The sequence below is a fragment of the Chroicocephalus ridibundus genome, chromosome 2, assembly GCF_963924245.1.
Source record: "Chroicocephalus ridibundus chromosome 2, bChrRid1.1, whole genome shotgun sequence".
In the NCBI taxonomy this organism is placed as follows: domain Eukaryota; kingdom Metazoa; phylum Chordata; class Aves; order Charadriiformes; family Laridae; genus Chroicocephalus; species Chroicocephalus ridibundus.
The window spans coordinates 15,428,285-15,455,351 of NC_086285.1; the positions used below are offsets into that span (position 1 = coordinate 15,428,285).

At 44.7% G+C, this 27,067-nt stretch overlaps 1 protein-coding gene across 14 annotated transcripts in view; it reads left to right on the forward strand.

Moving 5' to 3' along the window:
- Positions 1-4,122: 4,122 nt before the first annotated feature.
- The window catches only part of PARD3 (par-3 family cell polarity regulator), a 461,531-nt gene continuing 438,586 nt past the window's right edge, over positions 4,123-27,067 (forward strand). For all 14 annotated transcript variants that reach the window (XM_063324476.1, XM_063324481.1, XM_063324479.1 and 11 more), the window contains exon 1: positions 4,123-4,541. In XM_063324476.1, the coding sequence (XP_063180546.1) occupies positions 4,422-4,541 (120 nt within the window). In that variant the 5' untranslated portion in view covers positions 4,123-4,421. The remainder of the gene's footprint in view (positions 4,542-27,067) is intronic.

Consider the following 27,067-nt stretch of genomic DNA (forward strand, 5'->3'; position numbering starts at 1 on the left):
TTTTCCTTACGGCAGTTCAGAGCTCTGGGTATAGGTTCGTAGCACCCTTTAGCATACATGAAGACTGTTCAGGTATCTCCTGGCAATGTCCCCTTCTGTGCTCTGGACACCCTCATTATCTTCACTCCTTCCGTGTAGGTCATGTTTTTTGCTTTTTAGACCTCTAATGATTCTGCTTCCTATCCTGTGGATTGTCTCCAAGTGCCCACACCTAAAAGTGCCTCGATATTCCTGCTCAGGCCTTCCCAGTTCTCAGCACAATGAAGCCATTATTTGATATACCTTAGAAAATGCGCTCCCATTTAAACAGTTTGATGATGGCTGTAAACCACCAGAGAATCATTAAGAAAACTATTAAAAATACTTGAATATAATTATTTTAAAAAGCAGCATAAGACCAGTAGAGATACAGACAAAAAAGTAATAAGTTCTTCTAACTCATTCTTTAACCCTAACCACCTTTTCACTACCTGAAGTTGCTTGAGGCACGGGTTGGAGGCCCTGGAAAGGACAACAGTCTTGTGGCTTTTCCTCAAAATTGTGGATTCTTCTTTGCTACTATCTCTTCTTTCTATTACACCTCAAAGAAAGTTCTTCTTGTCTTCTCAGACTTCGTGCGCCCGTGTCTCCTAAGTCTGACATTAACACCTGAGTGATCCTGTAATTACTTTTTAATGATTTGAGGACTTTCCATTCCCCAAATCCCAGCCTCTTTCAGAAGTTGTAGAAAATAATTTTTTATTCAGCCTCATTTTTTTTCCAGGCCAGAGCTAGCCACAATTACTTAATAAGCTCTAATGATTGTCTCATTCATAAAATAAGATGTTAGGAAGCATTGCCTTGCTGCTTTGTGGAAGTACCATCAGTATGTAGGAAAAAATCACAAAATATAACTTTTTTAAAAAACTTTAATTCTTTGAGGAATACTATTACTCTTCAGTTTGACATCGGTCTTTCCACAGTTCTGAATGAACTCTACCTGGTTTAAGGAAACATCTATATTTAAACACTGAATCAGTGTTCTCTCCTTTGGACCAGGGAACATCCGTATGCCATGAACAGCCTACTAAACCTGACCGCATGCAGAATTATTCCAGAAAAAATTATTTGATATAAAATATAAAGGCAGGATAAGCTGTGAAATAGTTCTGGCAATCAGCAACGTTCCACTGCCTGAATAGTTTTAACATTCAGATAAAACTGACTTTTGGTGATCTGCATTGAGCTGCAAGATTCTCACTCCTTGCCCGTTGGCAGTGTCCTCGCAAGGGATTTCGACTTGGTGGCCATTTTGAACAGAACTTGAACATTAATCATTAGTAATATTAATCATTAGTAATTGTGAGCTCTGATTCTCTCCATCCCATGTTCCATCTCCTACTTCTTCCTGCCAGACAGCTAATTGCCTCTTCATGGAAATCTTCCAACAGCGTACCGGTTAATAAATGAATTGTCAGGTTCTACGGTATATTAGCCCAGAAAAGCCCGACATCCAGGACTATATATATGCCACCCATATTGCAACATGGTGTCCTCTCATTAAGTACATGGAAAGTAGTTGTAATTTTTGTAAACTAGCAACTCTTGCCAATTTTTCTCCTGATTAGTATAATCCTTTTCCCGTAATCTCTTATAATAATGTTTTATACTTCATTTATCTTACATAATTAGACCTTGGACAATCTCGCAGCCTTGCTACTTTTGTTTGTTAAAGCTCATTCTTCCTTCTAAGACATCAACAAACACTGTACTTGGTAAATTGTATTCAAAATGTTTTCAGAATGATGTATGTATCACTCGTGTGTGTCTAACTGGCAGGAAAGAAACTCAAATCTCAGGGATCCTTGCTCCTGTTAGTACTACCGCTATTCACGTGTGAATCTTTAAGTTCTGGCCTTAAATCAGATCCCAGGATAAACTTTTCTTTGTACTTCACTACTGAAGTTTCCCGTTTTACACATTTAATAGAAAAGCTATCAATATTTCTTTCTAAACTGTTTTATGGTTTTTTTTTTCCAGGAGAACAGCTGGGAAAACTGCCAAGAAACTTGCTAAAGACAGTAAGAGGAGGAATTAAATCGCAGAAAAACATGAAAAACCTGTAGCAGTGTCTGAACAGTGAAATAATTACTGTCGACCAGCAACTTTATCTAATAATAAGTTTTATAGCAGTGTGGTGAAGTTCCTGATATGCAACATTATGTTTCAGCAGATAAATGCAAATGACAACTGAAGTATAGTGTTGAACATTACAAAGTCTTTGCCACTGTAAAATTGCTTGTTAAAGACAGTCTTGGAAGAGACTCTATTGACTTCACATTTCTACAGCTGTTTCTGCAAGTTTCTCAGGTGGTGTCTATTAAACCAAGGATTTATACCTCTTTCATCCTCTCAATATGTTCCCAGCAGCTCTTATGATCATCTAGAAAGTACAGAAGCAGCAGGTTAATGGAAATTTTCAACATTTTCCAATAATAAATTTGATGATTTATGGCCACAAAAACGTGGAGTGTGCTCAGTCATGAGCTGTAAACTGTTTACTCCAGTTTTATTTCATTTCTGCCTTTCTGAACTCCTGCAATCTGCCTTTATTCCCCACAAGTGAACACTGGGGATATGACAAAATATTATAACATGGTAGGTGTGCCTGTTCCCTACTTTAACAGGCAGATGTACTGTTTCTCATCTAGAATTCAGATCCTCATCTATGTTATTAGTTCAGATAAGTCAGGCGGGTAGTGGTAATGAAATGAACATCTAAGCTTAGAACTATCTGTATGTCAACGGATGGACTGCTCGAGCTTGTGAGTGTCCCAAAGCTTTCCAAAACTGCAATTAATAGAAAAAGTTCTATGGATTTCAGTGAAATGGGACCAGATGTTCATGGGACCAAACTAATATAAGCGCACTCCTCCATTTTCTTCACCGGAAACTGCTAACTAGAATGCAGAGGGGTAGGGGATGCCATTCTCACCTTACCCTTGACTTAACTGGGCAATAATTTCACCCTTGATGTTTTAAGAAAGTCATTAGTTCTTAACTGTGTACCTACTGAACCTCAGATAGCTTTGCCATTTTTACCAGGTTTGAAGTTATTAAAGTTACTAATACTGTTACTAAGGGAACAAGAGTTGATGTTGTATGCTACAAAGCTTACTTGAACTTCATGTCTCCAGTACTGCGTACAAATGCAGAAAAAGAAAAAAAGCAAGCTGCTTTTTTGCGCCCTGCCTTCCTGTCCTCCAAACGCTGCCTTCACTTTGCAGTTAATTTGAATTGTTTCACCATTTCTACCCAAAAGAAATATGTTGTCAGGCCACACTGAACGTTCAGTGAACTGTGCAAACTCCATTGTCTTCAGTGAAACCCATGAAAAAACGTGAGTGCTATCTGTAAAACCCTTTTGACTTGTGACAGCTTTGAGCGGAGATTGCTCAACAGTTCCCTCGATGCCGATGTTACTGATGATGCGCCCGCTCTGTGCTGGTTCTGGTGCGTTACCAGGGACCAAAAGGACCATGAAGACGGTTTCGTCTGCCTGCGATGGCCCTCCCCAAACACCAGGAGAAAGCTTTCTGTTTCTATCAGCGGACATTCCCTCTGGTTCAACGCCTTGCTTTCCACGTACTCACGCATGTGAGGAAGAACGGCAGCATCTTCCCGTCCATCCCCAGAGTGCACCAACCGGGAGCGGGGGGCGAGGGTTTTGCGGGGCTCCCTGTGTCGGTTCGACCCCGTGTCTGCGGCCAGGGGGCCCCGGCAGGGCACAGCGAGGCGCAGCGCCGCAACCACCGGGGGCTCGGTCCAGGCACCCACGGGGCTGGTTCCGGCTACCCCCGGGACTTGGTCCGGGACACCGTCCCGGGCTCTGTGCAGGCAATCCCCCGGGACCTCAGTCGGGCCACCCCCACCTAGCCCGGCTCCGACCGAGCGGCGGGCGGGTCGTGCTGCCGCCGTGCACGCTCCCCGGCAGGGCCGGCCGCCTCCCCTCCCAGCCCCGTGCGCGCTGCCCGGCGCCCCGCGGAGCCGTCCGGCTGCCCCCGCCCCGCTGCACCGCCCCGCGCCTCCGGAGCGGGGAGGCAGCGCCGCCGCTGCCCCGCCCGCCGCCGCTGCGCGCCGGGGCAGGCGCCGAGCAGGTGGCCGCAGGCAGCGGGCAGCGCCGCGGCATGTGAGCGGCCCCCGGCTCGCCGCTCGGCCGCGCTCCCCCGGGAAGGTAGCACCGGCCCCCCCCACACCTTCCCCTGCCCTCCCCTCGCCGGGCCGGCCGCGGAGGCAGGGCGCCCGCAGCGGCAGCCCGGCGGCGGCCGGGGGCTGAGCGCCGCGCCCCGCCGGGGGGCGGCCGTGGCGGAGGGCGGAGAGGAGGAGGAGGAGGAAGGCTGCGCGGGGCCGGAGGGACGCGGGAGCCCCCCCGGCCGCCCAGGATGAAAGTCACCGTGTGCTTCGGGAGGACGCGGGTGGTCGTGCCCTGCGGGGACGGGAACATGAAAGTTTTCAGCCTGATCCAGCAAGCGGTGACCCGGTACAAGAAGGCGATCGCCAAGGTGAGGGGCGCGGGGAGCGGCGCCCGCGATCAATATGGCGCTTCCCGGAGCGGGGAGGGAAGCGAGGGGGGGAAAAGTCCGGGCTGCCCTGCCGGGGCGAAGGGAGCGGGGCCGGGGGCGGACGGCGGCGGCGGAGCCCTCCTGGAAGCCCGTGCCCGGCGCCGCCGAGGGGAGCCCGGGTGGGGGGGGCAGCGGGACGGGAAGGGGGGCGGCCCCTCCGCGGCGGCCAGCGCGGCTCCCCGCGGGCGCCTGGCGGGCCTCGGCCCTTTGTTCGCTGGTGCCTGGCGGCGAGGTGGTGGCCCCCGGGGGGTGTCGGTGTAGGGGTGAGGGGGGGGCGCCCGAGCCCGGCCGGGAAAGAGGTGCGGGGGCCGGCGGTGCCGGCTCTGCCCCGGGGCGGGCGCGCGGGCGGCGGGGCCGAGTCGCCGCGGGCCGGGCGGGAGTCGCCGCGGAGGGCTGGAAATCCAGCCCCAGGCTTCCCGGCCCTCCAGGCCCGGCGGCGGGAGGGAGCGGGGGGAACACGCCGAAGGGGCGTCCGCCGGCGCCCCGCGGGCCGCCCCCCCCAGCGCCGGAGCCGGGCTCGGGGGGGGCCCGCAGCGTTGCGGCCGCCCGCGCAGCCTCCGCGCCCGCCCCGCTGCCGGGGGTGTGGGGGGAGGCTCCGCCCGGGCGGGAGGCACCGGCGGGGCGCCGGGAGCGACGGCCCGGCCCGGCCCGGCCCGCGGCGGGGCTGGTCCCCGGTGCCGCCCGCGCTCCCGCGGCCCCATGTTGAAATCCCTGGCTGTGGGTGCGCAGGCGGCTGGCTGCACACTTGGCTTTCCCTCCATAGGCGATTTGTTGGGCTTTGGTTTTTTTCCTTTCCTCCTTTTTTTATCCCCCCCCCCCGCCTCTGCACTTTCTTCTTGTTGTTGTAAACTTCTTTTTAATCAACTGGTTTGCTGGGACAATGTGGCTGTCGTGGGCTGAGGACTCCAGCAGCACTCTTCCCCTTCCCTCTACCTGATCCATCCCAGCAGCCCAGCGCGCTTTTTTTCTCTTTGGCCCCTTCTGACACGCTTTATGCTCCCGAACCTGGAAGTTTTGTTTCGGCAAGTGCTGACTGCCAGGCTCTCTGAAACCTGCAGCAGAAGGAATAGCGTGAACAGTGTATTGATTGGTTTGAAGTGATTCCCAGGAACGTTTTTAAGATCAGTTTTCTCAGAATTCCAATTCTGTGAGTGGAAAAGTAACATGAGCTACCCGTTACCTCCCCACTTGATTTCTGAAGAACATCGTTTTGCAGGGGACAAAAGCGTTTCTGTGTATTTTTATTATTCCTCTTGTAACACGATTGTGATTCTGGCTGGAAAAAGGGTAAAATGATTCACTAGGATATGGCCCTGACTGCCTATCAGCTGTTATTTATATTTATATAATGCATATAGTCATCTACCTGCACATAGGAGACGGTGGCCAAAAACGTCTTTCTCATTACAGTAAACCAGTGGGCAGTAAAATGTGTCACTTGAGGAGGGGGGGTGGTGTCACTGAGTGCCTCATCCAGCCATTCAGATGAGAAGTATTTACAAAATTCATTTGTTAGTGTCACAACATTGATAAAATTAATTATTTTGATGTGTTGTGTTCCCAAACTGTGGCCCTGAGTAACTGGTGTGGCACTGGGCTGCGTCCTGGTTTCCTACTGTTAAATTGCATTAAGGGGTGGCAATTCTGTTCTGCAGTGTAATGTTAAGCCTGGAAGTGATTGCAGCAATGAGCATGGGAGAAACACACACCAGTCACCAGGAAAAGGTGACTGCAAATGGTGTGGGTTTGTTCAGGAAAGAAGTGACCCACCTGCGGAAACATGAAAAATTGAAAATGTAACTCTTCTTCAGACTTGCTAAAAAGTTTGCAGAGGTGCAGCCGGGCTTTCACTGGCCCCTAGTCCCTAGAGCTCCTGATCTTGAGTTTAAAATGACACAGTGGTTTTATTTATTAGTATTTATATGGTGGTTATGCTGTATGCCACTGGTATGGACTTGAGGTAGCCGTAATTACTGAGATTGTTTCTGTTTTATGGAAATACTGTGGTTGAAAACACGGTAGCAGAGTCCACAGGCTTTCTCTGAGTGTTTTATACAGGCACTGTCAAACCTTGCTTTTAACTTAAGTTCGCTGAAGATTCTCTGCGGTGATGTTTAGGTAGTAAGGAGGTGGATCCTCAGTGTCTAAGTAAGTGTATAGTGCTGTTTGCTGTGGTCGCTGTAGAGTAACATAGTAATTTTACGGTTTCAATGGCAGACTTTCATAGATGACTGTCTGTTTATAGCAGTTAGGTTGTTTTTTTTTTTCTATGCTAGTGTAGCAAATCAGGAAATTGTCATTTCAGAAAGAAACAAGGGAGGGGACAAAGTAATTCCTAAACTGAGAGGACAAAAGTATATGTGCACATATGAACATATGACCTGGCAGCTGGTATCAAGCTGACACCAAAATCTACTTCACCACCACTGTGCTGTTATGGCAAAAAGCTTATCTGGTGGAAGGTTATTCAAAATATTTGAATTAAGTTTATGGTTTTCATACTTACAGGAAAACCAGAATTTCTCATCCTGCAAATATGTGTGTGTCCGCTGTATGCAACGGTTCCTTCAGGAGAACTGCTCGAAGGCTCTGAGCACCGAGCTGCCAGCCCTTCTCGGATTCCCTCCCGCTTTGTCATGGTTTCCAGGTTGTGATTAGGAATAAGCTATCTGCGCGGCGAGCGCTTCCGACCCACCCCTGCAGTCGTGGCGAGGCAGCCTGGCATCGCGCTGGAGGAGTGCCAGGAGCCTGTAACTGCACATTTTGGACCTCAGCTTGAATTTTTCTGACTTAGTATTATTTAGGTTGAGTAGGTGTGGTGAGAATGAAAAAAATACTTAGGGGAAACAATCCAGATAATAGCAAGGTTCTCCACTCTGTAAAATTTTAAGGCTTAAAAAGCGTATAGATAACACACCTAGTTATGGCAGTTAGTTCTGGGTGCAATTGTCTTTGATTAGGATTTGTAAATGTCAAAAAACTCATTATGGATTAACACTGCTGTCAATACTAAACCTTTAAGTGTGGAATAAGTTATTACGATGACACGCTGTGCTTGAAGGTTGGTCTGTGCAGGAAATCTTTCTGTTCTTTTGCCTTTATTCCAAAAGAAGCTTTGGGTTTGAAATGTGACCTTTTTTTTCTGCAAATTTTGTTTGTGGTGAACAACCAAGCGAATGATAAGAGAGGTTTGAAAAGTCCACCTTGTCCAGGGCAACTGGAGCCGGGAAAAATTGATCCCACTTATTGAGCCCTTGTTTGCATGGTGGCACACTGGTGATGCTCTGGCTATGTGGCCAGACCAGCGCAGCCTCCGTCACCATTTCTGAGTTAAAGGAGCACAGTTTGGGCAATGGGCCTCAGAAATGGTGTGTTTTCCAAACCCTGCGTGTTGGGGGCTTTGCAGGTTGTGTGTTGGTGTAGTTCTGCTCATGGCTTCCTAGCAATTAATTTAACGATAAAAAAGCGCTGGGTGGAAAGAGGGATTTTAAGGAGGGGAACTCAGCCACACCTGACTGGTTTAACATTACTGGTAAGAGATGGTGGGCAGCTGAGATCAAACATGTTTATCAAATGGTTGACTATGGCCTTGTTTTAAAATATGGAAAATTAAAACTAAAAATGATGTATCAGGTAACCTTTTGTCAAAAAAATGATACTCATACTGTAGCTTTGGTTTGATCTAGTTGTAGCCAGAGACGTTTCTGACTTTTTTTGGTGACTTCCGACTCTCACCATAATCTTTGCGTGCTTTGAGTTTTTTGGTATGTCGTAAGCGTTTCACCTTTTATGTTCTTTTTCTTGCAAATATAAATAAGTATGCATAAGTAATGGGTACATATAATATTTTTTTTTTTAAATTTTAGCATTACTGTGTTGTCTTTGCATGAGATAAATGAGCGAGGTAAACAAGAATATGAAATAGGAATTAACAGATTTACAGGAGTTGTTTAGTCTCATGTTCAGTCCCCACAGGAATTGTTCATCTCTTTGTGATAGTTCAGTCTGATATCCTGCATATCACGAACTTGTAGTGATGTTCCTAGACCTTGTGTATAACCCTGATTTTCTAGTTAAAATAAGTAAATTAACAGTTTTCCTGCTGAATCAAAAAGATTTTAGGAGGACTCTTTTGAGACACCTTTCCCCTCCCTCTCGCCAAGTGCTGTGGGAGATGAAGTGTTCGGGGGTTTGGATGTTGTATGGAACAATGCCTGAATTGTTAATTTAAAGACTGTGGTACGTTAGTATTTGTGAAAAGACGTTGTAGTCTGCTCTTTGATAGTGTTTGAAGGCGGTTGCTGATAAGAGAGCAGAACCGGGTGAAAGTTGGCTGTGTAAGCAAATGTAACAGGTGTCAAATGACCATATTCTCACTTAATTTGTGTATAGGAAGCTCCGGCCACCCAGAGCTTAAAGCTCCAACGCTTTGGTAGGTTTGACATTCATCAGCAGGGAAGTGTGAGAGAGAGGCAAAGGTTGTAGTCTCGGTGAATATGTTCAGGTTTTTTTTTTCCCAGGTTTTTTTTTTTTTTTTTTTTTTGTTCTCCCAGTGCCAGCTAACTGGGATTTCTTGGATTATTTGCTTAAAAGTCAGCTCCCAGACAGCAGGTTGTCTTCAGGTACACAACGGTGACTCTGATGCTTTTTATGTTCTGCAGAGCAAACAGTTTCACAGCTGCTCAGGAGTTTGTCACTGGGGCATCATTTATAGGTCCTGATACACAGGGGTGGGTTGGTATGAAAATCTGCTGATTTTACTTGGATTTTGTATTGGTTTGGGCATATTCCCCGCTTGAGTCTGGTGGCTGGGTTTTGGACACAGGCTTGGCTGGCTCCTCCACAGTGCCAATGCAGAGACCCCTTCAGAACCGTAATGAAAATGCTTGTGGGCAGTGGTGCCTAAATGTAGCATAAAGAAGATTTAAATTTTTTTTTTTTTTGAATTAGGTTTTGTTTTGATATCTGCGTGAATCTTGAGCCTGTTTTAAGTAGAAAGAAGTCTTACGGACTGTTTTCGGAATGTGCAGGAATCTTCTCCACCCCAAAAAGGAACCATAAACCTCCCAAATCCCCCTCACCCCTGCTGCTCAGTTGACTTGTCAGTTTACTGGTAGCTGACCCCACCAGGATGAAGTCTCTGGGCTCTGTGTTTAGTATTGTCTGGGCGGTATTTCAATGATTTACCCGAGCTCAGCCAGGGGAGCCCATATTCCCTGGGGCTGCCGGTACTTTTCTCAAGCCGGCTGTTGACCTCTTTGCTGATGCTGAGCTCCCAGCAGTGGCAGTGAAACTCAGCTGCCTGGCAATGTCACCCTGCTGCGGCGTGCTGAAAGCAATGAACAGCAGCGGAGAGCTGCTAATTTAAGGAAGGAAGGTACTAAAATGGGTCACGGTCGCTTTGTGTTTAGAAAGCTGTTGTGTGATGCTGCAGGTTTGGGAGTTGATGGTGGAAACGCAAGGCTACGCCTTGGATGTAGTGACTTAATTCCCTTCGCTTATTACAGAAAACTTACTTTTAACCACTTCTCACCAGCTCCCTCTGTGTTTTCAGCTGAGTGAGTGTTTTCCTGTCATTCTGCGCCTCTGTGCACAGGTGACTCACACGTTTCAGGGTGAAGGTGGGAATGAACCTTTGGATGGAGCATGGCAGTGGCCGCAGAGGTCCCCTGTACTTTGGTTTGCTGTTCAGCAGCACTGTGCCCGAGGGGACCTGTGGCTCGGGAGGTGGGGACCTGCAGGAGCTGTGCTGTGCCCTGGGCAGGGCTTTGCTGCGGCCTCTTTCTGCCTTGTCTTGCTGGTGTTCAGCCATCCGTGGTACGGAGGAGGAGGCTTCTTTTTGGGAGGCCTGAGAGCCACGCTGCGGCTGTATCCCTGTTATCTCAGCAAGCAGGGTAAATGCTTTTCGAATTACCCAAGGCTAATATGGAGGAAGACTGGATTCTGTAATGCTTATTAAGGGGTGCATAAGAAGTGGACAGCATGCGAGTTCTTCAGCTTTGAAGGTGTTTTTCAGTAGAGGGTATGTGTGGTACTGCTGTGGTTAGCTGATGCGCACAGTCCCTATCTTTAGCTGGATGGGACACATCATTGCTTTCGGTTTGGCATTATGTGGTTTCTCAGTATTTCAGCGTTACTTAACGGTGATCGAAGTTAAGTGTTTGTGGAAGAGTGGCTTGAGAGTGATTTCTCTCTGAGCAAACGCGGTGCTTGGCTGCTGTGAGCAATTCCTGTAGCTCTGAGGGGACAATTGCGGAGGAGCCTGTGAAGGTGCTCAGCGCATCAGGAGAACAGGTCCTGCAGGCAATTTGGGGTTTAGGGAGTTGCCAGCCTTTTTTCTCCTGGGCGATAGCCTTCCACCAGTGGAAGACCATCTGATTCTCATAGCTTTTTACACTTAAACTTCAGTTAGAACGGTCACAGATGTTTTAGTTCTGGTATAAAAACACCACTGGAAGTAACACTTTCTCAGTTGTACCAGACTATGACATATTTTGGTCGTGGCACATTTAATCTGGTAAAATAAGATGGAGTAAATGGGGGAGAAACACTGGTGATGCTAGTTATACAGAATACGGTTCATGTACCTTTAAAACAATTTCCTGGTTCTTCAAAGGAAAATAAACCTTTTCATCCAAATATAAATTGGATGGATAAAACATGCAACAATGCTGAACCGATGCTTATGTGTATTGAAAATAAAGTGGAATTCTTCTAACATCAATCCAGAGTATAGCACAGGTGTTCTCACTCAGAAATATTTTGTGAGCAGTAAGAAAATAAAAAGTGGAGCAAAAAGTATTAAAAAATTCTGCAAGATACTCTAGGGCATCTGGGCTTTTTTCCCCCCTCCCTTCCTTTTTAATATACATTATATATTTTCCTTGTTTCTTTGAGGTCATTTTACTGTAATGCTCAGCAGGTCTGGTACTGGAAGAGAGATAAAAAACCACCAAAAAACCAAACTGCCTTTGAGCTAAGTTACATAATCCGGTGGTGCTGTTTAGAAAAAATGAGAAACAAAAAAGAATACAGCAGCACAGATGTACTTAATACTTGTCAAAATGACTAATATTGACAGTCAAAGAGAAATAAGTCAAATTCTAAATTGAGGAAAAAATATTTTTAAATTAACAGTGATCACTTTTTGTTTTTGAGATAATCACATTAATTTTACTTGTTACAGTCCTTTAGCGTTATCAGTTTTTTTCCTACTGGTAGCCTTAGTTATTTTCTCAAATTGGTTCCTGATATTTGTTACATCAGAAATAATTTTAGTAACTATTTTGTTACATTATTTGCTGTTGCTCTTTAAATCAGGTAGAGGGTACATGACAGTAACTTATTTTGTACTTAACTTTCTTCTTGTAAAGTGATGCACATTAATAACCTATTTAGTCTCAAACAAAAGGAGAAATGTATCCCTACTAAAAGCTCTCAGACTGCATCCTACACGCTATGTCTCAGGGCTGGGATCTCCAGTGGAGGGGTAATAAAGAGTAAATAAAAGCCAAGTGTATTTCGGTGCGAGGGGGTGCGACTCCTGCTGCCCAGGAGCAGGGATGAGCATCCGACGCAGCAGGGCCCTGGGATGCTGCTGTGGTCCTGCCACGCACCGAGCTCTGGGGCTGGAGCAAGTTGCCTGGTGTCGCCTCCTGGATCATTGTGTCTCCAGCTCGTCAGGACTTCTGTGGTAACAGAGACAGGGCTGGCAGAAGGGAAATGACTGTGGAGGAGGAAATAAGGATGGGATGTCCTTGGAGACCAGCGAAAGGAAACGCTTTTTCGGTACTAATAAATGGATGTAACTCCTGGTGCCTTTTCTTTCACATGAGAGGGAAACAGGAGTTTGCATGAAGCAACACAGTAATGGAGTAAATTAAGTACTGACAAATATAAAGAGCTGAAGATGGGAAGAAGCTGGTTAACTTGGTGCCCTGGAGGTGAGCGGTCAATTTAGGAAGAGGATGAAAAGTTGACTTCAGTGTTACAACAGATGTTACCTAAAAGGCTTTCTTTTAAAAAAGAAACCTTTTTTTGGAATTTATTATCGGAAGCTTCTCTTTTTGGGCAATAAGCTTAGTGAAAGTAGTGAATATCTGATTTGTTAGGGAAAAGAGACACTGTTTTGGAAAAGCGATGTCACATTTTTGGACGTACTTTCCACATTCTCTCACGCTCAGCCTGCTGCTGATGCAGCGAGATTTTGAATCCTTTGCAGGAGGAGTGAGCTGGTACATCGTTAGCAGTTTTCTTTTTAAGTGGCCACATTTATAGGATTTTTGTTCCGGGTATGCATGTCTTTACAGACTCAGAATGGCAATTTCAAATGTTTTTGGTGTTCATGTTGTATTACTAATAGGAGGAAAAAAAAGTTACGTGGGTATAAAATGTTTTAAATGGAGATAGGACTTTTGGGAGTGCCTGTATGTTTGTGTGTGCACCCACTTAGGTGTTTTCGTTTGTTTGAAGAAATGTAGCCACACTTACTAAATGAAAAAGTAGTTTCACCTTACTCCATCTATTTTGCATGTGCTTTCAAAGTTGTTGAGTTACTCTATCTTCCCCCTAGGCAAAGGCCACATAATGTTTTTTTCTTCTCTGTTAAATGTCAGAAGCAATATCCTACTTGTGAGAAACTTGCAGAGATACACCTCTTTGTGCATATAATGAGAAGAATGACTTTGTTCCAAGTTCTCAGAGTCCTTCTGAACAGGAAGGAACAGGAGCAGAGTTTCATGAAATACAAAAAAAAAAAAGTACTTCTAGGGATGCTGGAGTGTCTCTGAGACCAAGTAGCCTGAAAGTTTTGTTGTTATAACAACTTAAACGACAGTTTAAAAAAAAAATAAATTGGAAGCTTCAGAACCTTTAGCTTCTTTAATAAACCGCTAAGTGGAATAACAAGGCTTGATTTAATTTGGTCTCTCCAAGAACCTGTTGTACCAAATGTTATTTGCATTTTTTTAAGTGCGCATTTGTTTGTGCTGTCAGTTTTTTCCCCTCTGCCTTCCTGTGAAGAGTGCTTGCCCGCAGCTGCGAGCGCTGGGAAAGCGGCCAGCTACCAAGTACCAAAAGAAGAAGAATTCAGGCATCTGGGCTGTGGTGGCCAGCCTGCAGTGGCCAGCCGTTCCTGGTGAACGAGCCTCTGGCTTCAGCGCTGCGTGTGGCCTATGAAGAGGGAAAGGATTTTATCGCCCCTTGAATTTGGCTCTGTCTTTTGGCAGTACGAGGCTGGTGGAAGGCCTCAGCACAAGAGACTCCTCTGCTGTCCTCACTCAGTCAAGAGTCCTGTCTTCTGGGCATGGTGCAACTTCAGAGCATCGTTTCCAAATCCTATATTGAACGTTTTTTTCTGGCGTTAAGCATACTAGTTTGAGAAGATAGGTTTGATGTTTTCTGCCCTCACTGAGTTTCCTTAACAGCAGCTTTTATTGCTTTTTTCAGTTTTTATTCATATGAAAAATAGCACAAATAAATGTGGTCTGTAATCATTCTGGAAAATTTGAAGTCTGAACTAAGAAATTGCAAGAAAAACTGGACTGGGTGAAGTAAGAGCCTTTAAATTTGGAGTTGTCTGTTAGCGTAGGCTCCGTGTTACAAAACAGCCAGTGGACATGGTTTTAAAGGTTTATAACTGTGTGTATGCAAAATATTTGAATTATAGAATGGCTTGGATTGGAAGGGACCCTAAAGATCACCTAGTTCCAACCCCCCTGCCCTGGGCAGGGACACCTCCCATAGACCAGGTTGCTCAAAGCCCCATCCAGCCTTGAAGACTTCCAGGGATGGGGCATCCACACCTTCTCTGGGCAACCTGTGCTGGTGCCTCACCACCCTCAGAATAAAGACTTTCTTCCTAATATCTAATCTAAGTTTCCCCTCTTTCAGTGTAAGACCATTACCCCTCATCCTGTCGCTCCCCTCCCTGTGTATGCCAAGTACTGCCATTTGTTTAAAGAGAAAACCTACATTTTATAGAATTAGCTAAACTAGTCTAAAAAGCAAATGTTATACTCTGTATGTAAAACAGTGTATTTAACTTGTGGTTATATTGGGCAATGGAGTCATCTCAGCCCATGCACAGCAGTCACTCAAGAACATAATGCTTTGGTAAACTAAAACCAGATGCTAATATGCATGAAATGTTATTGTAATCAGTGTCTTATAAATCTCTCCTTTATTAGTATAGTTGTTTGAAGTAAATTCCTGATGACCTTTTGGTTGCTTTGGTGTGTTGTTACAAAATAGCTATTGTTAGCTTAAAGCCCCCCTGCTAAGTTATAAGCCACAGATAATGAGTATCCAGTATTGTATCTTTGGGGTTTATAAAATATTTAGCTGAAAAGGCTCCTGGTCCTCACCTTGTCTCTGTGGAGGTATGAAGTTTCCTTTGCTGGTGAAATTCCCTAGCTGGGGAACTAAAGCAGCAGCAGAGGGGAGCTAGCTTGTACGAAAAGCTAATTTGTGCCTAGTTAAATATTCTTTTGATATTTGAATATGAAGTAATTAGCTTGAAGGTACTGCTGTTTACCTTTTAGGATTTGGAGGAGTCTAAACAAGCTGATGAAGAGAACTGTGTCATAAATCTACTTTTGAGATATTTTTTGAGGATTGTATATTTTAGATGGAGACTAAATCTGCTTTTTGTGGTGTTACTTTACTGGTGGCCAGTGACTGGTGGGAGAAGTGCTGGGCCAAGTGGTTAAGGAAAGGTTTGGGCAGTGGTCTGGTGTCTTCCTGCAGGTGTATGGGGTGATCAGATAGACCCATGTGAGAATCCCCTTTCTAAAAATGCTCTCAAGGTGGCTGCGTAATTGCTTACATGTGGTTGCTGCTCTTCTGACTTTTAAAAAAAACATGTTGTTCAGTATTTACCATAGCCATCGACTGTACTTGAGCCCAATTTTTAGGAAACGGTTTATTTTGTTCTAAATTACTTCCATTTCCTAATTCAGTACTTGCTTGGTCTCATAGTGGAACAAAATAAAAAGGGGATTTTTTTTTCTGTGTTTTATGTGAAAGTTATTAAACTATTTTAACTCTGTAAATCATAATAGCTAATTTTGTGAAATACATGTGCTGCTTTACGGGTGATCTGTTTCCCTTTATTAGACCCTGTATGATGTCTGTGATGAGACAGTGTGTAAAGACTGCTCTAACTCTAGCTGCCTTCGCGAGTTGCTTCTGCTTGAGTGTGCCAGTGTTCTCTTGCCTTCTGAAAGGCTTTGTTTCCAAAGGCTGGTGGATGCCAAAGACATTGAGAATAGAGATCCATTTTAAGACACAATGAGTACACATTTTTTCTTGATCACTTTTGGAGATTGAAGTTGTGTGTGATACTGAAATGAAAAAGAAAAAATAATAGTTTTTCTGTAAGTAATTAATGTTTTACAGGGATGTTGTTATTAATCCAGAGTAGCTGCTTTTTCAAAAAAGTGTGTTGTTTCTTTCTGAACTCCAGTGCAGAGCGTAAGAATTCACATTGTGTTTTGTGTTATTCTGCGGTGTAAGCTACAAGCTGGGATAGGGGGCAGAGATCTGAAATCAGTTTATAATAACCAGCCCTTTGCAGCCTGCCTTTCACCTGATGTGCTACTCAGGAAGCTGGCCTTTGGTAAAGACCACATGGCTTCAGATTTGTGAACTGGGCCTAGATGCAATAAATAGGAGTGTCCGTTTTTGCAATTGCAAACTGTGTCTTTCTTAGCATCAACAACAAACGGGAGTCAGGCCGGTGCTGCTCACCTGCCTGCTTTGCAGCACATGGAGAGCTGTGAAACCAAACACTGAGCTCAAAGATGCCAGTATTTATCTATTTTAATGTTGTAGCTCCCCTTTTACTCCCTCTGAATAAGTAGTCCTCGAAATCCAATGTGATATGTAAAGCAAAGTTGTGCAGTCCTCCCCCCGCAACTCTTGCATCCTTAGATACAGTTTGTTCTGCATCGTCACACCTGCTGCCAGCCCCCGTCAGAGAGCAGATTGCAGCCCTGCAATTAAGTGCTCCTAACATCTGTTGGTGGTACGCCAGCAGCAGGACAAGGCTTTTAGCTTCGATCGGCTCTGCCGGTTTGGGAATGTTGTTAAATAGAGAAGGGAGAAACAAAATATCAGAGTCATTTTGAAAGAAATGTAAAGTAAATACCCAGAAGGAAGAAGTGGAACTGATACAGTTTACCACTTCAATTTCTTCTTTAAAGCACGGATTTCAATGCATATTATGCTCAGTATAGGAGAACTCCACTAATTAAAACTAGATATGTGTTTTATTACTTCTTAAGCCACTTTAATGGTGATGATACTATTTAACAAGCACTTCATATCACTTTTCAAGTGATGTGTACTAGGATAGGACCTGTCCATTTTGGAAGCTTTTGGAAATCAGGTGATAAAATCCACTTGAAATTCAGATGTTCAAAAGCATGGAGACTTTTCCTCTTTACTTCTGCTGTTGCCCAGGTCATTGGACTTGATTTTCCGGTGCTGTATCCAGGCTCGCCGCCGCCAAGCTGTGCTTGCTCTGTGCCATACAGGCACCAGCTCTGTTACCGCAGGGTGAGCGGAGGCTCTGATTTGCAGCGTGGTTGGGCTGCCATGGCATGCTCTTCTCTAGTAGATTAACAGTTTTTATAGCTTGCTGTCATTATAGGATGAACTACTTCAAATTGCCTTTATTTTTAACATGGAGGTAAGATTATGCATGCAGGTTGTACAAGTTGTTAGTGAAGACGTGTGTCTGTACACAGTTAAAAGATTCACTAACTCACCTGTAATTCAGAAATCAGAGTGTCTTCAGAGAAGTTTAATGTAACTTCAGTAATATATTGTAAAAAATTAATGAGAGGTACTTTTTTCATGACAACTCTTCCTTACTCCATTTTTAACAAGTTTCCAAGTGCACAGGAACGTGAGGTGTGGAAAGAGTTGTATGTAGAAATGAATAGAGACAAGAAATGCTGTGGTTAGGATTTAAGGAAACGTTTGCAGTGTGTTTCAGTTCCTTTCAGAAGCATTGGCTGAATCCTGTGGTGAAATACAAGAACTATCTAGTTAGTTTTGCTTCACTGATGCTGTGATTTGAGAAGGGAAATGAATCTGTCAATGCTCTGCTTTTTCAGGTGTGAAATAGGGGCACAGAGTAGGAGCGGGCTCCTTTTAATCACTGCTCTCCCAGTGCAGCCCTGCATTAACTGGGAAGCCCCGTAGGTTTATTCTAAGTACAGATGATGGAGAACAGGAGCGCTCACCTGGGAACAGCATTGTGTGTTCCTGTGGCTCATTCTCTGTGAGGACCTTGTTAACTGCATTTCACAACAGCATGATGTTAATTGCAGCGAGCGGGCGTTGCATAAAGTTCTTCTGTGGTTTTTCTCTGCATCTTTGTGTTACCTTAGGAAAGAGAAAAGTACTTTGCTGTACCGGTGCAAAGCTGCGACGCACCCATCAGTTATAACAGCTAGGAGCTGCTGGAGCTGGGAGTTGAGCTAAGAGCTCAACTAGGAGCAAGGTGATGGCTCTCAGTGCCTTTTCCTCTTAATTTGGTAACTTCCTTCTGTGCTTCACCACCTTGTCCCTTCAAAAACCAAATCCACAAACAAACGCCATAGCGTGAGTTTGGCAAGTACATAATTGTCCCCATGGAGCCCGTGGAGAAGGGAGGCACAGGAGGTCGCTGGCTGGTCCAGGACCACACAAGCAGTTCGGCACCGAGCTGGAAACAGAAGTGCCGACTTGCTGACTCCTTAACCACAAGACTATCTTTCCCCTCTAGTAAGGATGTGGTAAAACATCGCTGTATTTAATCCTTCTGCTCTCCTGTAGCTCAGCCTCTGTATGAAAAGACACGCCACGCTTCACCAAGCTGAAAAGGGAATATTTTGTGGTAATGGGCTGTTGAAAAGAAAGTCTCTTCCTCTTAGAAAAGTGTGGACTCCGTCATCTTAAAGTGCTTCATAATTCCTGTTTCTTATGTAATTTTTTGCAATTTACTCATGCTGTGGTTGAAACTTTTATACGGTAATCTGTACTTGGCAGTAAGGATGTTGGTTCCAATATTGCATACTTGCTTAAATGTTTATAACAGAATGAAAGCAAGGAAATGCTGATGTTTGACTTTAGTACAGCTATCTGAAGTGATTTATGAATAGTGGTGTTTGTTTTTTTTTTTTTTTAAAGCTAAGTAATACACTGAAGCCAGAAGGAGATCTATCAGTGATGTATTTGGCTCAAATATGAGAAATTTAGAGAAGGGAGAGTATTGATCCATGCTAGTGGAATTTAAATCTGTGTCCCCTCCCCCCATTAAAATGCTGTAATCTTCTTCTAATAGAGAAGTGTTGTAAGAAAGATAGTCATGGGCAAAAAAAGTCTGTGGTAGTCAGTAAGCGCTCTAATAGTGTTCAGCTGATGCTGGTAAGAAAGAGTTGTCTGCATGTGTACACATTCGTTTTAGATTGATGGGGTTAATTGCCTTGGTCTCAACTTTGCTTGTAGACTACTGTGCTCCTGACGCTGATTTAAAAGGAACTCAATCTACCAAAACTTTTTAATCCCTTCTGCATGCAGTGCTGAAGAAAGCATGTTTTCCCCTTGTAGGTGTAAGCTTTCATGACTATAATGTCATGTTCAGGATCTCTCTATTAGGGATAAGAAAACATGCAGAGCTGCAGTGGGGCTGGAGAGAGCAAACAGGAGAGTGCTTGCTATAGTACATATTAAGTAATAATAATACTAAGCCCTGAAAATTGGGATATTGCAAATTATTCCACCCCTAACCAGCTTTTTAAATGATTGCTTTGAGTTCAGTAAGCGGTGATTTATTCTTTTGTGTTTTAAAAAACATGCTATAGCACAACTGCAGTTTATTATTACTGCTTTTGTTGAAGCCTTCAGGTTCTGTTAACAGCTGTCATAGTCGTCATGTTATCTCCAGTGTTTTGCAAAAATGCAGCTGGTGGACTATGCAAATGGAAGCATTTGCTAAATAATTTTAGATGACATTATAACCATTGTTCATCCTTTGCCTCTAGATTTTGTATTTTCAAGTGACTCTGGAGGCCTTTGACAAGCACATGGTTATTAGGCATGAGGACATACAATGCAAAGTAATTTCTTGAAACTGGATAGCCCGAGAGATTTCAACAGAACCTAGTAACAAATATTTCTAATGATTTACATGCATTATTTTGTGTCTCTTCCTTGTTGTGGCATATTCCTCTTACTCTAGACATCCCTCTTCATTAGAAAGCCCATGAGAAAATAAAAGCTGCTTGTATTTACATGTAACCATCCTGAAGTTAACAGCAAGGATGCTTTGTTTCCTTTGCTGCCTCTGGAAGCTGAGCTATTTCTGACCTGTTGAGTGGCATCACTGTTCCTGGCTTTTTCATCAAAACTAATTCTGTTCTACTAGTTCCTAGCTATTTTTTCTGGTGCGGTTTTTGATTCTTGCAATTGTGTTGCACGACAACATCCCCCTTCCTTGTATGCACTATATGCACATTGAGAACTCTTGTTTAGAAGGTTTCCTGGTCCTCGTGCATTACTGAGTTACACAGGGATGCTATGGAAAGAAATCAGAGAGAAAGTAGTACCTCTGTTGTGGTTGTTGCTTCATCTGCTGTGTCCTGCAGTGGAGGAAAGGAGGAGATGATCTGCAGGTGCTTATAGATAGTGTATAGACTTCTCTTCCTTTACTCTGCCACAAATATATATATATATATATTTTTTTTTTTTTTTTTTTTAGCCTGTCTTTTAGATTGTCTTTGGCCTACTTTTTTGCTCTCTTAAACTCGGGCTATTCGCTGTACCAGAACAGTAATCAAGGAATTCTGTACTGTCCTATTAATCTTGCATCCTGATTACATGAGCTGTTCCTTAAGGCATGCAATAACAAAACAAAAGGGGTGGCTGGTGTACGGGAATGATTACAGCAGCGTGCTTTCTGTCCGGGCTCTGTCATGCTCTTACGTGCCGCGCTGTTCTCATACGCCTGAACTCGCCGTGTGAGGAAATTGCAGCCGGATGGATTTTTCAGCTACCAGCAGTACTGTCATGGGAATGTCCATGCAAATGCTACTGAGTCAGGAGTTTTAACAAAAAGTTGAGTTTTATTGAAAGCAATTGAACTGCAATGGATGGTGATGAATGAATGCGTGGTGGTAGGTCTCTGCCAGTTCAGATGTTCCTTATTTTCTGTTTGCCCTGTAGTTCCCAAGTGTTTCCAAATGGAAATTCTTCTGATAATGACTTAAAAGGATATTTCTGTGTCTGTTCTGTCCCAGGATATATTTATATTGAATTTTCACACCATTAAACAACTTTAAATTCTTTCGTGTGTTTTTTAACGGCTAGTAAAACTTTTCTTCATGTAAACACTTTTACTGATGTTAATAGGATGTATAGTCAGCATTTCATCAGCAACAGACAGAAAATGCGTTGGATGAGCTTATTGCCAAGCAAGCTGGATATAGAAATCAATATTAGGAAAAAAACCCAACAAATTATCAATGTGAGGGAGAGGAAATGATTTAGTTAAAAATGTAAGTAGGTAATTGTCTGTATTATATAACTATATACTTTTCACTGAAGTCCAGAGCCTATAAAATCAGGTATGTTCACTGATTTACAGGTTGCTCAAACATGACTGCGATCTGAGTCAACTGAACTTCTTGCATAAGAGAAACCAGCACATCCTGAGGATCAGAAACACTGAAGGACACTCCTTTTTTTGAATCTTATGTTTCCAGATGGAAATGGAAATATTCTCATTTTTCTCCCTCTCCTCCTTGCCCCCTCTCCTTCCCTGGCATTGATTGTAGCTGTGGAGCTAGCAAGGGTAGACTGTCTGCTTTCACAAACCAGCCATACTTCCATACAATTGTGCTATTTGCTCGCTGCTTTATCAGTCCAGGGCAAACTGTTCAATCTATTTTTTTTAACAGCACCTCCTTTTTATTGCACTTGTACAGAGCACGGGCTTGGTTGTTAACATTCAGCTGGATTGTGTACAAAAAAACAAATGGGAGTCATCCCAGCTCTGTCGGGCATTGAAATGCCTTATCTGCTTTTCTGTTTTAAAAAGCCAATACATATCTCATCTGCAAAGAATAAAAACTTTGCAAACATCCTACAGTTTGTGCTCTGTGAATGAATTGAGAAAATAGTCTGTTACGTGTCTGGAATTTGATATTTACATATCGAATGTGAAAGGCAGAGCATCTGAAAGAGAAAACAAAACCACTTGTTTGCGTCTTGGGATGAGCATATATGGAACCAGTCCGCTACAGGGGAATGATTGCTCTGTTGTGGCGTGTTACGTGTCACATTTGGTTAGAAACTTGGTAGAAACACCCTGAAATTAGCAGAATTGTGTCTGGGCAGTAAAGCTGTCAAATTCTGGAACTAAACTCTTAACAGTATACGTTTAGCATTATATGACTTGCAATTTTCTGCAGGCAGCAGCCCTGCAGCTGCATTCACATTGTCATGAAATCTGTGGAGTGCAACCCCCCAGCATGAGCAGAGGTGGCCTTGATCCCAAGGGTGTCCCTGCGTGGTTCCCAGCTCTGAGCAGGGCTGGTGCTTTGGGTATGGCTGGATCACTGGGGATTACTGGTGTGCAGAGGCAGCAGGCAATGGGGGTGGGAAGGAGAGACAGAAGGATGTATTTGTACTAAGCCGTTACATGGACTGTCCGTGTCTTTAAGCCTGCTCTTCAGAGGTGGTGAATGTCACTGATGTCACTTGCTTGCGTCACTGCAGTAATACCTGTAGAGAGAGGTGCTACATGGGTGATTGTGACATCAAAGGTCGGAGGGGACCTTATGCTTTGTTAGCCTGACCATGTGTCATTACCTTTCCTGGAGTCCCTGTGGGGTGACCTGAGTGAGCGACAGCCCCTCCGCATTGCCTGTCAAAGATACTCCCTAGAGGTGGCTCTGCTGTGGTTTGAAGGACCTCTACTGAAGTTGAAGCCAACGCATTTCTAGATAGATGCCCTGGTGAGTGATTTTCTTGCTACTGAGAACATGCAGTGTATTTCCAGTTTGTCTTCAGCCTTGTATTAGGTCTTGAGTTGAAAGCAGCATGGTGGGTGTTTGGTCTTCAGGAGTGGATTCTGTTTGAATTTTTCTGGTGGCACTGCAGGTCTCCATGAATCAGTGTCTTCTGTGCCTATGGATGCTTGCAGGTTCTGCGATAATGTTCAGCCTTCCTCTTCTGGATAAATAATTTAAACCAAGTATCATCAATATGGAAAACTGAAGAGAAAAAGGGTAATGCAGTAAGACACTACATTTGATCTTGCAATGGCTTCCCTTCAGATGCAGTCTCACTATCTCTATTTGGGCTCTGGATAATCACAGGGTTGAATTTCATTGGATTTCAGTTACAGGAACAGAGTCCATAATTAAGGAGTAAAGTAAATGGTCCTGAGGGTCAGCTTACTGATATTTTGAGGAGTGATTTAAGTGATTCTGTTTAATTGTTGTTTAAGGGCTGACCTTTTATGGGCTTTTATTATTACAATTTTTTTTTAGTGGCCACTCTTTCACCTGCACACATAAAGGCTCTACTGAAGTAGAGTTTTGTTGCTGTCTTACCCAGGACCAATTTAGGTTTTGTTCTTAAAAATCGCTGAAGTTTCTAGAATGTGTTTGGAGTGGCCCACTGAAACGTGTATGAATGCTTTCCCATGATGGAGAGGCTCCATATGAGTGCCATGTCTCATCAGAGTGGAGGAGTGGTGGTGCATGGAAATGCTCAGTTATTCAGAAGCCTGGCTGCCCCACTGTAACAGGTTGGGTTGAGCATGCAGTTTGGTTTGGGGGTGAATTGGTGCTACTGGCGTCAGCTGCCATGGGTAGCCTGCTTCCCTTCGTAGGCGAGGGCTGAGATTTCAGCCTTCCTGCTGGTCTGGCTGATGTGGTCCCAATGAGATGGCTGCTCCAGTTGCTGATGAATCGCATGAGTGTAAGGATCCACTGAACACCTATGTCATAGAATCATAGAATGGTTTGGGTTGGAAGGGACCTTAAAGATCATCTAGTTCCAACCCCCCTGCCATGGGCAGAGACACCTCCCACTAGACCAGGTTGCTCAAAGCCCCGTCCAGCCTGGCCTTGAACACCTCCAGGGATGGGGCATCCACAGCTCCTCTGGGCAGCCTGTTCCACTGCCTCACCACCCTCACAGTAAAGAATTTCGTCCTAATATCCAATCTAAATCTACCCTCTTTCAGTGTAAAATTGTTACCACTCATCCTATCGCTACATTCCCTCATAGAGTCCCTCCCCATCTCTCTTGTAGGCCCCCTTTAGGGGTGACTGTAGGTCTCCCCAGAGCCTTCTCTTCTCCAGGCTGAAAAACCCCAATTCTCTCAGCCTGTCTTCATAAGAGAGGTGCTCCAGCCCTTGGATCATCTTCGTGGCCCTCCTCTGGACCCATTCCAACCCATGCGTGTCCTTCCTGTGCGGAGGACTCCTGAGCTGGACACAGTACTCCAGGTGGGGTCTCTTGAGAGCAGAGTAGAGGGGTAGAATCACCTCCCTTGACCTGCTGGCAACGTTTCTTTTGATGCAGCCTAGGATGCTGTTGGCTTTCTGTGCTGTGAGCGCACATTGCCTGCTCATGTTGAGCTTCTCATCCACCAGCACCCCCAAGTCCTTCCCCTCAGGGCTGTTCTCAAGCCATTCTCCACTCAAGTTGTATTTGTGCTTGGGATTGCTGTGACCCACGTGGAGGACCTTGCACTTGGCCTGGTTGAACTTCACGAGGTTCGCCTGTGCCCATCTCTCAAGCCTGTCCAGGTCCCTCTGGCGTTGACCACGCCATGCAGCTTGGTGTCGTCGGCAAACTTGCTGAGGGTGCACTCAATCCCGCTGTCCGTGTCACCGACAAAGATGTTACACAGCACTGGTCCCAGTACTGACCTCTGAGGAACGCCACTTGTCACTGGTTTCCACTTGGACATTGAGCCATTGACTGCAACCCTTGAGTGTGGCCATCTAGCCAGTTCCTTATCCACCAAGTGGTCCATCCATCAAAGCCATGCCTTTCCAATTTAGAGACCAGGATGTCATGCGGGACAGTGTCAAATGCTTTTCATAACTCCAGGTAGATGATATCTGTTGCTCTCCCCTTATCTACTGTCGCTTTAGTACCATTGTAGAAGGCCACCAAATTTGTCAGGCGTGACTTGCCCTTGGTGAAGCCATGTTGGCTGTCACCAGTCACCTCCTTATTTTCCATGTGTCTTAGCAGAGATTCCAGGAGAATCTGCTCCATGATCTTGTCAGGCAGAGAGGTGAGACTGACTGGTCTGTAGTTCCCTTGGTCTTCCTTCTTTCCTTTTTTGAAAATGGGAGTTATGTTTACCATTTTCCAGTCAGTGGGAACTTCACCAGACTACCACGATTTTTCAAATATAATGGAAAGTGGTTTAGCAACTTCATCCGCCAGCTCACTCAGGACCCGTGGATGGATTTCATCAGGTCCCATAGACTTACGTACCTTCAGGTTCCTTAGGTGGTCTTGAACCTGATCTTCTCCTGTAGTGGGCAGTTGTCATTCTCATAGCCCATTTTTGCCTTCTGCAGCTTGGTGGTGTGGTCAGAGCCCTTGCTGGTGAAGACCGAGGCAAAAAAGTCATTTGCTACCTCAGCCTTTTCCATATCCTGGATGACCAGGTCTCCTGTTTACTTCTGGAGAGGATCTTCCCATGTCTTCCCTTTATCTCTGACATGCTTACAGAGATTTTTCTTGTTGTCCTTGATGTCCCTGGACAGATTTAATTCTATCTGGGCTTTAGCTTGCCTAATCTGGTTCCTGGACACTCGGATTCCTCTCTGTATTCTTCCCAGTCTTTCTGTCCTTCCTTCCACTCTCTGTAGGCCTCCTTTTTGCTTTGAGCTTGTCCAGGAGCTCCTTGTTCATCCATGCAGGCACCTTGGCTTTTTTGCCTGACTACTTCTAGACACTTCTTTCTAGAGAAAGAAATCCGCAGTGATGTAAGCCAGTAATTTTTCTTCTAAATTTTTATTTCCTGCAGTTTTGCTGAATCGCTATTCATGCTCATGAGCAATGCACATACTTTCTGCAGTATCTCTGCTTTCGCAGCTTTGTGCCTACAAATGTTAAAACATCTCTTTCAGAGAAGCCTGTTCACTGGTGAATGGAGTCAGCGATTCAGATGGCTGTTTGCAAGGGAAAAGGAAAAACCAGAAAATCTGAGCACGATTTTGTGGTGTGCAGCAATCAGCTTTCACACAAGAAATGAAGCTTTTTTAGCATTCACAAGCATTGGTGTCTCTAGGCCCTCCCAAATGTGCAACACTTGCTGCTTTAGCGACACGCACCTCTTGTGCAAGTGGGACAGGGAATGGAGCCAGCTGGCCCCGAGTTCGGGGTGAGAGATCTAAGAAATCACAGGTCTCATAACTCCATACGGTCAAGAGTCAATGCAATGGTTACTTTAGCACATTTATCCATTTTATATTTTAGATTTAGGATCATGAGCAGCAAGTTCTTGAGATTTGCATTCGCGTAGCCGTGTGTATTGACAGCGGTCCTTCAGTACTGAGTGTCTGTATCTCATTGCCTGGAAGCCACCTCAGATACACAAGTTGCCCTCACTCATTTGCTGCACAGAAGTAGTGGCATATCTCATGCTCCTTACTGGATATATATTCCCTGCCCCTGCTATGATTTAGTTGTCCAGTTGTAGCAGTAAACGTGGTTCTGAAGACTGAAAAAAATCTTCGTTTTAACATGGGACATCTTGTGTTTCCTGGACTGAGTCTTGTTAGAGAACATCCAGATTCCTCCTACTATTGCTATTTCACAAAACTAATATTCATCCCCCCCAAAGTCAGTATTTTTAATAATTTTAATAGTACAACCCCCCCAAAATTTACGATCTTGTGATATCTCTTTGTATTTAATGAAATGATGCCAGACTCCTAGTGAGTCCTCTGAACTTACGTAATGTAAAACATGAATCATTGTGAGAGAAACCAAACCCAGTATCATCGCTGAGGGTAAATGCGCTGCTGGTTAAAGGTGTATCTTTGCAATCGGAAGCCAGCAATAAAAGAAATAGCGAATCAGCTAGCACAATAACTGAGTCTGGCAGCCAGCTCTGTTCGGGTGAGGAAATAGGTGGGTGTGCGGACTCTGAGCACAACCGGGCTGTGTTGAAGCTGCAGGCGTGTGTTGAGAGAACAGGTTGAACTTACATGCTCACACCGAGGTGGGAGTGTGTAACCAAGGCATCTGTGAGAAGAAAGAAAAAAAGTCACGTTGCCTCCAACAGGGAGAATAAATATGCTGAATTTTTCATTGAAAAGACTCGCACTTGTCAGGTTTTAGCCATTGCGAGTGTTTGCCACTATTAGGTCTAACGTCAGAGCGTGTGAGAGCTGTTGCACATCACTAGATGTACACGCTGCCATCACCAAAATCCT